This window comes from Musa acuminata, chromosome BXJ3-6 (assembly GCF_036884655.1).
Source record: "Musa acuminata AAA Group cultivar baxijiao chromosome BXJ3-6, Cavendish_Baxijiao_AAA, whole genome shotgun sequence".
NCBI lineage: Eukaryota > Viridiplantae > Streptophyta > Magnoliopsida > Zingiberales > Musaceae > Musa > Musa acuminata.
Genome location: NC_088354.1, coordinates 41,486,251 through 41,499,692, shown reverse-complemented (window position 1 = coordinate 41,499,692; position 13,442 = coordinate 41,486,251). Strand labels below are relative to the sequence as shown.

The 13,442-nt window shown below is 39.2% G+C and overlaps 2 protein-coding genes across 11 annotated transcripts; one reads left to right on the top strand and one right to left on the bottom strand.

The window, feature by feature from the left end:
• Positions 1–1,617: 1,617 nt before the first annotated feature.
• On the top strand, positions 1,618–10,480 carry LOC135640909 (receptor-like serine/threonine-protein kinase NCRK). 7 transcript variants are annotated; one of them, XM_065155761.1, is made up of 10 exons: positions 1,618–2,388; positions 3,077–3,204; positions 3,360–3,479; positions 5,161–5,268; positions 5,497–5,769; positions 6,343–6,584; positions 7,016–7,315; positions 8,118–8,354; positions 8,784–9,017; positions 9,914–10,480. In XM_065155761.1, exons 2-10 carry the CDS (start codon positions 3,126–3,128, stop codon positions 10,223–10,225), a joined length of 1,905 nt encoding a protein of 634 aa, XP_065011833.1. In that variant the 5' UTR covers positions 1,618–2,388; positions 3,077–3,125; the 3' UTR covers positions 10,226–10,480. The 7 variants fall into 7 exon arrangements, with proteins under 7 accessions (XP_065011833.1, XP_065011830.1, XP_065011829.1 ...); XM_065155758.1 differs by having other exon boundaries at positions 1,806–2,392; positions 5,155–5,268; XM_065155757.1 differs by having other exon boundaries at positions 1,808–2,388; positions 5,155–5,268.
• LOC135640910 (uncharacterized) lies at positions 9,671–12,332 on the bottom strand. 4 transcript variants are annotated; one of them, XR_010497490.1, is made up of 6 exons: positions 12,175–12,332; positions 11,501–11,745; positions 11,244–11,370; positions 11,065–11,162; positions 10,341–10,387; positions 9,671–10,221 (listed from the first exon to the last, which is right to left on the bottom strand). XR_010497490.1 is itself a non-coding variant. In XM_065155766.1 (5 exons), exons 2-4 carry the CDS (start codon positions 11,686–11,688, stop codon positions 11,079–11,081), a joined length of 399 nt encoding a protein of 132 aa, XP_065011838.1. In that variant the 5' UTR covers positions 11,689–11,745; positions 12,175–12,332; the 3' UTR covers positions 9,671–10,387; positions 11,065–11,078. The 4 variants fall into 4 exon arrangements, 3 of the variants coding, with proteins under 3 accessions (XP_065011838.1, XP_065011839.1, XP_065011836.1); XM_065155766.1 differs by having other exon boundaries at positions 9,671–10,387; XM_065155767.1 differs by lacking the exon at positions 10,341–10,387 and having other exon boundaries at positions 9,671–10,277.
• Positions 12,333–13,442: the final 1,110 nt, after the last annotated feature.

The following is a 13,442-nucleotide window of genomic DNA, read 5'->3' as shown; positions in this document are numbered from 1 at the left end:
TGATAACACAAAATAGATCTAATATAAAACAAATCTAATGCTTCGACAATATAAGATATTTGATTTCAAAATATGCTCCGATATCAATTGTAAATATAAAAAATATAATCATGTTATTGCTATATGAAAAAATTAAATGCTAAGAACTAAAATCAAATAACAATGAATCGAATATCAGATCTGCATACCTTTCGATGTCATTCAAAAAAATTTATTAGGTCCAAAAATACGCTATGTAATCCAATCAACAAGCAACAATAACACAAATATATAGGATGAACTAGGCTCTCATCTTCTCTTTCAATTCTTTATAAGGAAGATTAAGAGATTCTACCTACCTATAGATAAGATCAGGAAATCTAGAATAAATAAATAAATAAGAGAGTTCTTACCATCAATAAGAGAGTTCATATCATAAATGAATTTTTTTTTTCTATTGATTGATAATTATAACTAAAATCTAATTAAATTTATAATATATTTTATCTAATTAAATAGAATCATATAATCTAATAAAATTATACTTCTACTGAATATAAAATGTAAGGAGGATTAATATATATAATCTTCGACATTCTTTGCTCATCCCAAATGCTTCCCTTTGTGTCGCCTGTAGCATCGAAGCAGCATCAACCCCCACTTCCACCTCCACCTTCCCGGGCCCTTTTATTTTTTCTTATTCTCTTTTTTTATATTATCTTTCCATTACATAACCCATCGCTTCTTCTCTCTGTAAGGAATTTATTTAATTGGTTAATGGATGAGCTCATTTTTGGTCTGTTGTTTCTTTCTTTCTCCTCATTCGCCGACGCTAATCAAATAAAAAGGCAAAAATACAAAATGATGCAGAAATAAGCTGCAATAAATACCCGCCGGCCGACACATAGTGAGCGTACGATTGCGACGACTAACCCGCTTCTGTCGCCGTAAATAATTGCTCTTGTTCTCATCAGCCTTTATGGCGTTGGTAGAAAGTTTGGAATCAGCTGCTGCTTTTGCAATGGACAATACTATTTGGGTTGGCTTAATCGTGCTCAAGAACAAAAGTTTCTTTATTTTTTTTCTTCTTTTTATTGATAACATCAATCACAATCCATGGAGTAGTACATCGAGATCTACCGCAAGGCCCTCGAGATCCAACGAAAGCAAACTGCAGGGTTCGGTAAAAGGGAAGCTGCATTCCACGGATCGGTTTCCGCGCATGGGGAAGGAACGAAGTCCGGGCGACACAACCACCTCCTGGAGAAGGCGCCCCCCCGCGTCACGGTGATGTCGGAAGTTGTAGTGCGGGCACGGATCCCCATCCACGGATCATGCGTCGATCCCCCTCGGATCCCGCTGACACTGTGACCTGTAGCGGACACAGCTGCGCTGCGGTGGACCCGTAATCGTACGAAATATAGTATCAGTTAATTCGAAAAGAAGTCAAAGAGAATCTAATCTAATTCAGCTGACTCGCTCGCTAGCTTTGCTTCGGCAATAAATTCGTTCACGAGGAAGGAAATCCATGAGCATATCGTTTTCTTGCAGACGTCACTCAAAGATTTGCCATTTTACCCGTACATTATTATTGCTATTGTTGTTATTTGCAATACGATTATGTCGGTGGCGTGGATTCATAAGTGCCTTGGAAGCGAAGTTGTCCTATTTCCCTCTTCTTTTCGCTTTCTCTGTCGAAAGAGGAAGTAACCGTTGATCATTTTGAACATTTGCTGCAGGAGAGAGAGAGTTTCTTGTTTTCTTTTGTCGCTGCCAACCCAGCCAGAGAGAGAGGGAGAGAGAGAGAAAAGGGGTTTGATTTAGTTTCTCCTCTCGTTGATAGCGAGAGTCGCATATAATGAGAGGAAAGATACTTGATTGTAAATGGGGGGGACGGTTGAGAGGCCGCTGTCAGGTTGGTGAGGGGATTCCTTCCCTACGTTTTTCTCTCTTTCGGAGGAAGTGAGGGAGAGGTGGTCGTTTCTTTCTTTTGTTTCGATTTGGGTTGGACGAGAGGAGTTCTCCTGCTATCTGCATCATCACCATCGCCTCCTATTTGCTTCGATCCAGCCATCCAACCATCCAAAAATCCAATTTGGCGAGTTCAGCTGCAGCACCAGCAGCTGATTTGTGTCCGCCTGCCTGCCTCTCTTCTTCTTTCTTGGATTTGGGGCGCCACTCCACCTAACCCATCCATATTTACCCAACCTCCTCCTCCTCGAAGGTGCTTGTTGAATTGTCTTACCGTCCTCATCGGCAAGCATCGGCATATGGTGAGGGGATGTCGCCGAATGCTGGAGCTCGAGCCCCAATAAACAAAAGGAAAAGGGGAAAGAGAAATGATTGATGCTTGAGATCAACTCTAGCGAACGAGGCGGATTTCTGTTCGGCCGAATACGACTCCTACGTGTTGGTGACTTTCCTTTTTTTTTTTAGTTTCAATCCATCATTGGTTTGGGTTTTATTTCTTGTTTGGTATGCTAATTATTTTTTTATGGATAACCATATAAATTTATGATGTGTTCGCTGATTCATGCTTCATTCATACTCTATTCCTCCTTGTGGCTTTTCTATATGGCGGCATGTCAATTTGTGTGGCTAAATAGCATTTGGATAATTTTTGTGGCAAGCTGGGATCAAACCATCTGGTCAAAGATCATTAAGTAAGGCCTTTTAAATGTTTGACTGATACTTCTTCATAATGCTTTGCATGTTTTCTAAAACTATCAGAGTGATGATTTTTTAACTAAAATCGAGGCCACAAGGAACTCACCTTTTCTTGTAGTGGTTTTTTTAGTAGGTTAAGCAACCTTAGGATGTTAAATAGGGAGCTTAATAAGCTGTTGTTACTCTGCTACATATAGGTGGGTGAGTGACTAATGGCCTACTTTCTAATTTTTCATGAAGGATCTGATTTCTTCGTTTCAGTGGTCTTTATGGTGTAGTTTTTGTTCTAGTCTATACCATGTTTTCCGTTACCATGCTAGAACATGAAAGGTAAAAGTAGTTCCGATAGATCAATGCTTAATTTTGCTAGTAGATATTCATTGTGTGTTATGCTGATATTCCATATTCACTTTGATTTATACTTCCACAGGCACTCGTTGGAAGCGTAGATTTTAATGCCTCTCTGACAGAGGGTCTGGATGAAGTCGATGGAATTACATTCAAGAGTTGCCTTGGCTTCTATTAGTTGGCTTCTCTTAATTCAATTTACATCCTGTGGTCAGTATCAAATTTCTTCTATATTGAAAATAAGTTGAGGTGGTTGTCTCTCCATTTTCAACTTCCATATACAAAATTTTAGAACTTAATGATCTTTGTGCAGCGTCAATTCTCAGGATACATCACTAAATTTGGTTCTCTTTTACTCGTTACAGAGGACACCAGAGATCAGCCAGATACAGTAAAGTGGACTTGTGTATGTGCTGCTGGTCCTATAGCTGCTTCAAATTATACTCCTGCATCTAATTGTTCGGAATCCTGTGGATGCACTCCTGGTATAACTTTAATCAGCTACCCTAGACTTTTTAGTTCACCTGGAACTCTGTTTTCTTTTATGACATCCTCGACTGGATTTTAAGTCAGCTCAGAATTGTTACTATCATGATTTATTAATTTTTTGATTGGTATCCTTTGTCATTGCTAATTAATTGCTTTTGCTGATTTCACTGATATTTATGTCAAGAAACGGCATGCTTGATTCATAGTATAATGAGGGATTGGTTATCAAGCCCATGATCATGAGTTGATCCAATGTTTATTCGATCAATCAGATAGCTTTTCTCAATGAATAGCGAGGATAACAAATGACATTAGAAAAAAAATGCCATTTTGCATGGTTTGTCAAAGCATAGCCTGGCATTGTTGATCTAATAGCTTTAAGCTCTTGGGATTACTGGTCATTGAATTAAATTTTTATGATGGTGATAAATCAAGTATTGAGTTTGAATCATATATCAGGCCCTCTTTCGCAGTGTTTAATTAAAAATATTCTTGCAACAATCGGTCTTCATTTGGGTTTATGCCATACGCTTAGGCTTCATTCACACCTCAGGTGTAATGACTTGCTCATGAGAAGGGATGTTAACGCATATATTAAGTCCTTTTCTAACCATTGAAGCTTTTAGGATTTATGATTACCCAATTAAATGTTAAGATTGTTCATGTCTTCTTTGTTTTCAAGAAGGCTTAAATGTCATCGTACAACATCAATAATTGGATTTTATGGTCTAACTAATCATGATAAGCAGAAAAACTGTTTTGGTTTGTCATGCAGTGGTTTATTTTGATCTAAAATAACATAAAATGGATATAAGAATGGGTTTTTGAAAGGATATTGAAGGAGATTAATATGGTTTTTGTGTTAGTGTAAAAAAGAATAAGACGAGCAGACTATCTCGTGCATGGAATACATTCAATCCTTTATTTTTACAGAAACATTATTGATTGGTATGTCCATTCTTTGATGCAACATGCGTCTGATTGGTGACATCTGTAAATTAAAGTACAGTTAGTTTATATAATGGAAGGGGGACTAGTGCACAAGGCTTCATCCAATGTGGGGTATGGAGAGGATCAAGTTAGGAATATTATGGCTTGTAGTGTGAAAGTCAATAGGAGCAAGTTAACAGTCAATTTTATACATGGATCATATTTGACATCCTTGTATTGATTTTGCATACTCTTCAAGACTATATTTTCAAAACCATTTTGGTGAACTCAGCTTCACGGAAAATATCATGTTCTGAGAAGGTTCTTTGAGATCATTTGGTCCATGTTAGTATTTTAGATAGTTTAAGTACTACTGAAACCTGAAATGAAAGGGTTCAACCTATTGTTAAGACTTAGAAACAATTTGTAATTCTCAAAGCTTATGCATCTACAGTAGGAAGTCCAGTAATGAGTGCGAGGGGGGCTAGGTTGACTTCTTTAACACTACTATGAGTATTCTTTATCTTACCTACTACCTAGAACCTCTTCAAGATGAGGAAGGAATTCAACTAGGCCAAAGCCTTGTTAGTTTCTAGAGTAGATTTTTTTTCTAATCCTTGCTATTCTTAGACTCCATACGCGTTCCTTTTCCTTTTGTATCTCATATGGTGCTCTCTGCATATTCAACATGGTTTTTCCTGCATTAAGAGCATTACAAAATTAACTTTTCTCTTGTGATAGTAACAGGAGGTTCAGATAGAAGTACATGGAATTGCTCATGTGCAATACTAGGTCCTCAGGTCCCTGGCGACATCCATGATACTACTTGTTTTACCACCTGCAACTGCACCTCAGGTAACTTCCTATGCTGTACAAAGTTGTGTTCTTTTTGTCTGCTTGATGTTATGTAGCTGAACATAATATTCTGCCAAGTCAGAAGCTCACTTTGGGGATCATATCTGGCGGACATTCGTTTTGTTGTTGAATGCTCATAAATTCCATATTATTTGTTGATTCAGGTTACAATCATTATCTTTTGTGTTTTGCTTGGGTTACTTATCAATTCTTTTATGCCTTGTCCAGATCCCACAGGAACATCTGTGGCAGCAAAGAAGCACCTATCTAACAGAGGTGTTTTAGTCATCTTGCTTCTCTGTGTTGTACTTGCAACCATAGCATTGTTAGCTGTGGCTGCATATTGTTTCTATTACAAGGATAGACTTTCCATGCGACAAGTGCAAATTTCATCTGAGAAAGACTCGAGTTGGAACAGTACAATAAACTTGATAAGTCATCGATCTGCTTCGTTTCCACAGCAACGAAACAAGATCGGTCTTTTTTTCAAGCCTATCTCAGGTATAGTATAATTATCCAGGTAAGTTTCTGATTAGGATTGCAGAAGATTGTTTTTTTTTTTTTTCAGTTTCGTTGCTCTTGCTTCTTTCTTATTTTCCCTTTTGAGATCAGAGAAATTGTTAGAAGGGAAATTCTGTTTCTCATGGGTGAACAACCTATTGTAAGATCTGTAAAGTCGGCATACCTCCGTTTTGTCTGTTTAGCACTTTTTGCACTTGATATGATTTGCTGACTCATTGCCTGTTTGATTGGCAATAAATGATTTGGACGCAGGAATGTTGAATGACTCATTGCCTGCTGCCATTCTATTACAGTTCTAATAAGCAGAAGAAACATCAGAAGCCTTCTTGTTTGCGTAGTGCATGATATTCCTGCACTGTTTGAAACCTCATGTATTTGATTTAGTTGGTTCAGAATTGTCTGATACTTTTGCTTTTCAAATTTTTGCTGCTACATCAACTTTATTGTTGGAAAGCAAATATTCAATTTTGTTGTATGTGCTTTTCTGAAGCGAAACTCGTGCATCCATCTAGTGGTTGTCACTAATGGTAAAAGAAATTCTCTATGCTGCAGGAGTCATACAAAAATTGACATACATATTTGGAAGTGGAAGTGGAATTTTACCTGGTGTAATTGTCCAATTTTCCTATGTTGAACTGGAGCAAGCAACCAATAGATTCTCAGATAACAATCTAATAGGGGTTGGAGGGAGCAGCAATGTCTACTGTGGTCAGCTTAAGGATGGAAGAATTGTTGCTATAAAAAAATTAAGACCGCTAGGAGGTTCAGAAGCTGATTCTGAATTTCTATATGAGGTACTGTCTAAACGCCACTCGTAAGTGTCCAATTCTTGCTCATTCTTTGTGAGTGGTCTAATCATGTTCTTAACACTCTAACACAGAAGATTTTCTTTATTATAAGCTTCATTCTGAATTTTACATCTGGTTGGTCTGTTCAAGCAATATCCTATGATTTTACTGTTTATTCTGTTTGGGTGAAAGTGTTGCTTTATATTGTAGGTTATTCTGTTTTGGATCTTGGTTACCTTGTCTTTGGCATCCGTATTACGTCTTCTGGATGAATTTTTTTCTTTTTAGCCAATGGCTGATTTAACATAAAATAAGTGAACTAAACAAAAGTCAGAAGGTGGCACATTGTTGATTCATTTGCATTGTTATCCATATTCCTGTTGTTCCGAGTATCTAAAAGCAATTACATTTGAACTTTTCAAACCTTCCTTTTACAGATTGAACTGATATCAAGGCTTAACCATTGTCATGTGGTGCCTTTGCTTGGATACTGCATTGAAACCCAGGGAAGGCAACTGGAAAGGCTCCTGGTATTTGAATATATGCCTAATGGAAATTTGAGAGATTGTTTGGATGCAAGAGGGGGAAAGGAACCAATGGATTGGGAAACACGTGTACGAATTGCATTGGGAGCTGCAAAGGGCCTAGAATACCTTCATGAAGCAGCTGCTCCCAGGATTCTGCATCGAGACATCAAGTCCACCAACATTCTTTTAGATGACAATTATAGAGCTAAGGTGAGTACTTTTCATGAAGCAGTTGTCTCACTATTGATGTGCTGAAGAATATTCCTGCCTGTTTTGTAGGCAGCCCTGATCATTGGGAACACAATGATCTTAGTTGATGCTTTTGTGCTAAAATATTGTTCGTACCCCAGTTGATCCATTAGGCCAGAGCTATTTTGAATCTTAGTAAAGCATAACTAAAATAAATAGGACAATGATCTTAGTTGATGCTTTTCTGCTAAAATATTATTCGTACCCCAGTTGATCCTTTAGGCCAGAGCTATTTTGAATCTTAGTAAAGCATAACTAAAATAAATAGGAGATCAAGTATCAAGAAACTGTCGGGCTAATTTGTTCCTCTTTCTCATCTTCTTCTTTTCTTGATTCTTTTATAATTAAAATAGAATATGTTTAACCCTCCTGTCAGTCAATAACAGCATTTAGAGTTGAAGCCACTAGGAGGCTGCATCTATAAAAACAGTGTTGCATACTTGCAGTAGCATTTTAAAGTTGCTCCTTCATCATCAAACTATGTAGCATGAGATCTAAAATTCTTGTAAATCAAAACTCAAAATTTCAACTTGCTTTTCAATGTCTCAGTATAATATAATGAAAATTTAAATTTTCAACTTTAAATTGGAAGGCCAACTTATTAAGTATTATGTGAAATTTAATATTTTTTTGGCACACTATGGATAGGTATAATTTCTCATGGTTGCTCCATTTTCAATAATCTGGCCTTTGTAATGTTTGTAGTCTTTTCCTTTGTCCTTGTTCTTTAAATCTGTGTTGTGCCTTTTTATTTTTCATGCAGATAACTGATCTTGGTATGGCCAAACATCTCATGACTGATGATCTCACTAGTTGTTCCAGTTCACCAGCAAGAATGCTGGGGACATTTGGATATTTTGCACCAGAATATGCTATTGTAGGAAGGGCATCACGAAAATCAGATGTCTTTAGTTTTGGAGTGGTTATTCTCGAGTTGATCACTGGTCGGAAACCCATCTTCAAGTCTTCAAATAAAGAAGAGGACAGCCTCGTGATATGGGTAAGTCCCCTGAGCATCATATATGGGTAAGTCCTCTTTAGTTTCAACTTTAAGAGACTTTGGTTTGTATCAATCTTTCCCCAGGTGCTGATTTTTGTTATTCTTTATTAAGATCTTAACATGATGCAGTAAACAGATTAACTTGCACGCAATTTTTCCGAGAATGTTTAAATATATGAAAGAAGGGGATTTCATTTCAGGTTACTGTCCTACTCCAATCCTAGTGGATGGATTTTAAATATTCTAGTTGCACTGTGTCCATCTCTAGTGAGATAAAAGAAAATTTATCATCAAGGGTGCATAAAAAGCAAGTCAATTTTGCTACCATATGCAATTAGTTTAATGCTGCTTTTTTTTTTTGTTTTCATTGTTCCTTTAATTTGTTCAGATCTACATATCTGAATAATTAAAATGTTCATAAAAATGTAGGCAACAAGTCGACTGCAAAATAGCAAGCTTGTTGTGTCAGAACTACCAGACCTACTTCTAAAAGGGAAGTTCCCAGAAGAAGAGATGCAAATAATGGGTCACTTAGCCAGAGAGTGTCTCCAGTGGGATCCAGATTTAAGACCCACCATGAGCGAAATTGTTCAGATCCTCCTAACGATTGCTCCCGACAAGTCTAGAAGGAGATACATACCAACAGGCAATACACTTCTCTGGGTATGCGTATACGCTTCTCTTTCGCTATCCTAACTTGTGTGAAATATTAGTTCAACCATGATTCCCATGTCATTGCGCAATCCTAACTTGTGTGAAATATTAGTTCATCGCTATCCTAACTAGTGTGAAATATTAGTTCAACCATGATTCCCATGTCATTGCGCAATCCTAACTTGTGTGAAATATTAGTTCAACCATGATTCCCATGTCATTGCGCAATCCTAACTTGTGTGAAATATTAGTTCAACCATGATTCCCATGTCATTGCTTCATTGTTCCTGCTGCTTGCTTTCCAGAAAGTTTTCATGACTAAAATGCCTGTTGTGCCTGTCTCTATACCAAAATTTAGCAATGCATTTATTCTCTATACCAAAATTTAGCAATGCATTTATGCACAAATTTTCCCACCTTTTTGTTCTCAATCGTTCATACACCGACTTAAACGTCCGCGGTATATTCACAAGCACAGCTACATGAAGATTGGTTTTTTGGCACAGCTACATGAAGATTGGTTTTTTGTGCGCGTGATGGTGCATGATACATGACATGTACTACTTGCAAACACATACTTGAAAATTCTTGTTATTCTTGTGCGGTATTATCTCCAGCAGAATGACTATTCAGTAACAATTCCACATTACTGTGATCAAGAGTAGTTATAAGCAACTTTTGATAAATAGATAGATCACTGTGATACCTGGCTGATAGAGTACCAGATTATGCATTTACTTGCAATATCTGTAACAGGCTACATCACACTGAACATTGGTTGATATATGACCAATGTTCATGTTATGTAACACCTTTATTTGCTTGCTTCCAAAGGTAAAGCTGTGTACGTAGATCTTCTTTACTTCCAAAGGTTCATATAAATGGTTCTCTTTTGCACTATTCAGAGTTCATACTCTCACAGCATTCGCGGCACCAGCGGAAGTCAAACTCCAGAAGTTGCAGTTGAAAGGAAGGATCCAAATCGAGCAGTCTCCGGGAGATGCCATAATCCATGTTCATTGCCAATGCCAGTTGAAAGAGACTCCTGCGGTGACCACCAAGCAAAACCGGAGCCGGCTGTATCAGCTGAGCACATGGAGAGGCTGATCCTGCTGACATCAAATGGTCGGAGTTGGCGCTCATCGGACGATGAGACGGTGGACCTGACGGAGCCCCGTCTGGAATCCTTCATGCAGGCATATATGTCGTCCCTCTAAGTAGATGGTTGGTATCATTCATACAGATATGACTCGAGAAGATGTCGCAATTCTGTGCAGACCACAAACACAATAGAGGCGATCATAAGGAAGACAGAAGAAGTACAGCACCTACACTGCAGTGGGTATGGAGAGTCTCCTGAGTTCTCCCGCCCGTAGAACCTGGCAAGAAACCATGCCGACTTTTTGTTTATCTTTTTATTGGACAACCGACGATGTTGATAAGTAGGAATGAATTGTTTTGTTTTCTCCTCTTGATCTCAGTTCTGATGGTAGAAAGATCATGGCAATCACCTGTTCTACAAGAACATCGAGTGTTTCCTTTTTCTTTTATTAGATCAATGCTTCAACCCGTAAAGAACAGTCGATACATCAGACAACAAAACTATGAACAGAGGAAACTTTCATGTATGTGATTTCTATGTATAAACAGGAAACTATGGATCAACATCACTCCACCAAGTAGGTATAGCCTTGCCTATTTCAGACATATCATGGACTCATGGTAAATTCTCTCAGCCATAAGACCACAACCATGGAGTCCGTATGACCACCAATCAGTACAAAAAGCTGATGCTACTCACAAGAAAATGGATCTTCACGTTAAAGATTTTATCATGACAATAGGATTTGGTAATTTCTAGTTAATCTACCATTCAGGGGTTATTGTGACTCTCCACTGATGGAAAAATTTCATGATTATTGTTAGCGTCTTCAACATTTACAATAAAAGGGAAAAGAACATTTCAAAATAGTGGACCTACAAACATTAGGAGCAAAAAAACATGACACTTATTAAAAGCCAACACAGATTACACCATACAAAAGAAGATGCTGACCATGTTTGTTTTACTCAATTCTTGCTATCTTTCCCTTCATTTGGTCTGGGAATTCTCTTGTACTCATAATTGCTGATGTCAATCTTTTGTTGCAGAGCCTGCAGGTTGGTTGAGCAAAAGTTTGGATCACAGTTAAGGGAAACATAGTAGTAGTCACCAACTTATAAGCGATCAAGTACCTTAAGCTCCTCCTCCAAAGAGAGCTTGCTAGGCTTGTAGCTGTCCTTGGGGCCGGTTCGAGTGAGTGCTTTTGTTGTTTCGATAATCTCCCACTCCAGATCATCTTTTTCTTTTATTACTTCTTTGCTGAGCAACAATGATCGAAAAGAACAGGTAAAATACACATTAGCAAGACGATCGCATTTTAAGAAATCATAAGCTACAAAACATTGTTAAGATATTGAAAAGAATACTTTTGATGGAGAACTGCTCTTGCCTGCCTTGTATGAGATGCGCAAGACCAACAGATCCCAACACTGTAAGGGAAATGAGTGGAAGACCATATCGAAGGAAGGGATATTTCCTGCCCCAGCGTTTAAATTGAGAAGCCTTATGCAAAATCTCAGCTGGAGGAACCATCGGACCAACTTTGCGGGCAGCACTAGTCTTTGATTCAGTTGCCATATCGATCGATCGATCGATATAGGAACCCAATTCAACAGACTCCCGGGGGTGCCAGTTCTAGAAAACCCATTTAGAACAAAAGATTAATCAAGCTAGCAAATTGATCAGAGATCTCACACTTTGGCACACGATTTTCACAAAAGTATTTCGAGATCCAGATTCTTTCGATTGGAAAAGGGAAAGCGAATCACAAAGCTTCTAAAAATCAAGCCTTTAGAGGAGTTCAGTAGTTCGCCAAGCATCCAGCCGTACCGGACATGAACCCTTGCAATCAAGTCGATACTAATGTATTGTTAACAACCGATGTCATCTTCTAATTCGATACATCATCCAGCAAACATATAAAGTTTGGCACCGAAGGATCGGGGAGGTGACGAGATAGCAGAAGAGGGTAAGAGGGAAGAGAATAGGAGAGGAGAGGTGGACGGTGAAGAGAGAAAGGAGATGGCACGAGACTTGAAAAGAGGCGACAAGAGGAGATGGTACCTTCAGGAAAGGGAGATGGCGGCCCGCGGCAAGGACAAAGAAGAGTTGATCGGCCGGCGACGTTGGCGACGGTAGCAGCAGAAACGCTAGGGTTAGCGTAGATGGTCGACAGGCCCTCCTCGCTGAGTTATTCCTCCTCTATTTTAATACTTGATAAGGAGTTTATACGAGATTAGGAGAACTCGACCGATTTCACCGAGTCGACTCGCGATTCGTCCACCATATATCGGAGCCGCCCAACCCGCCGGGCCTATATATATATATATATATATATATATATATATATATATATATATATATATATATATATATATATATATATATATATATATATATATATATATATATATTGAACCGGACCGGAGCGGTCTGGTCCCGTCCCGCCTCTGACACGTCTTCTTGGTTTGGGAAGCAGTCGTCGCAACCGATTCCCATACACGGGGCTGGTGGACTATGACTCGGAGAAGCACTCCTCATCAACGAGGCCTCAGTACTCGATTGATTCCTGCCCGAGCCATTCTATCTCCCAGTCATACGGCACCCTCCTAAGGGTACAAGTGGTCTGCCACGAGCGCCGGCCATCAGCTCCAGTCTCCCCGATGTGATGATGATGGTGGCCAGGCAGCCCCGACTACATGAACGGTAATCAGAGAACCTTCATCGACCACGCTGTAGCTTCTTCTCGCCTTCCTTCTCCCACGGTAGAAGACAGATGAAGAACAACCACCTGCCTCAAAAGCCGACCCAATCATCACCCTTTATTGATGCCACCATGTGGGTGATGCTTACTGTGGCCAGCAGCCCGTATCATCACGGATGACCATGGCAATGGCAGCTTGTCTTTTCGGCATACCCATCGATTGGCTGAAGCCTCCTCCTCTCGTCCATCTACTCTGTCACTCCCCTCTTCTGGAAGCGGCATCCATCTCTGCTCCCACATGATCCTAATTAGCCTCACGATGGCACCTCTTTTCTCAGAGCATGCAGCGATTAGGAGAGGTGGCGAAGAAGCAAAGTTTAATCATTAGGTCCAATATAAAGAAGCTTTGAATAGATACTGCCATTTCCCTCTTTCGCATTTGTATATCTTGGCTCTGAATGGCCAACAGCAGGGCCTGGTGATGGCCCCTCTGGTTTCTTCAGCCATTCATTGCATTCGGGAACAATCATCGGATAAGGAACGATCGAGAATATTGAATCATTCGGTCGAGCAATTGGAGGCTTATGGAGCTCTCACTCGGTTCCCTTGTTGCTTGTCAACTTAAGCA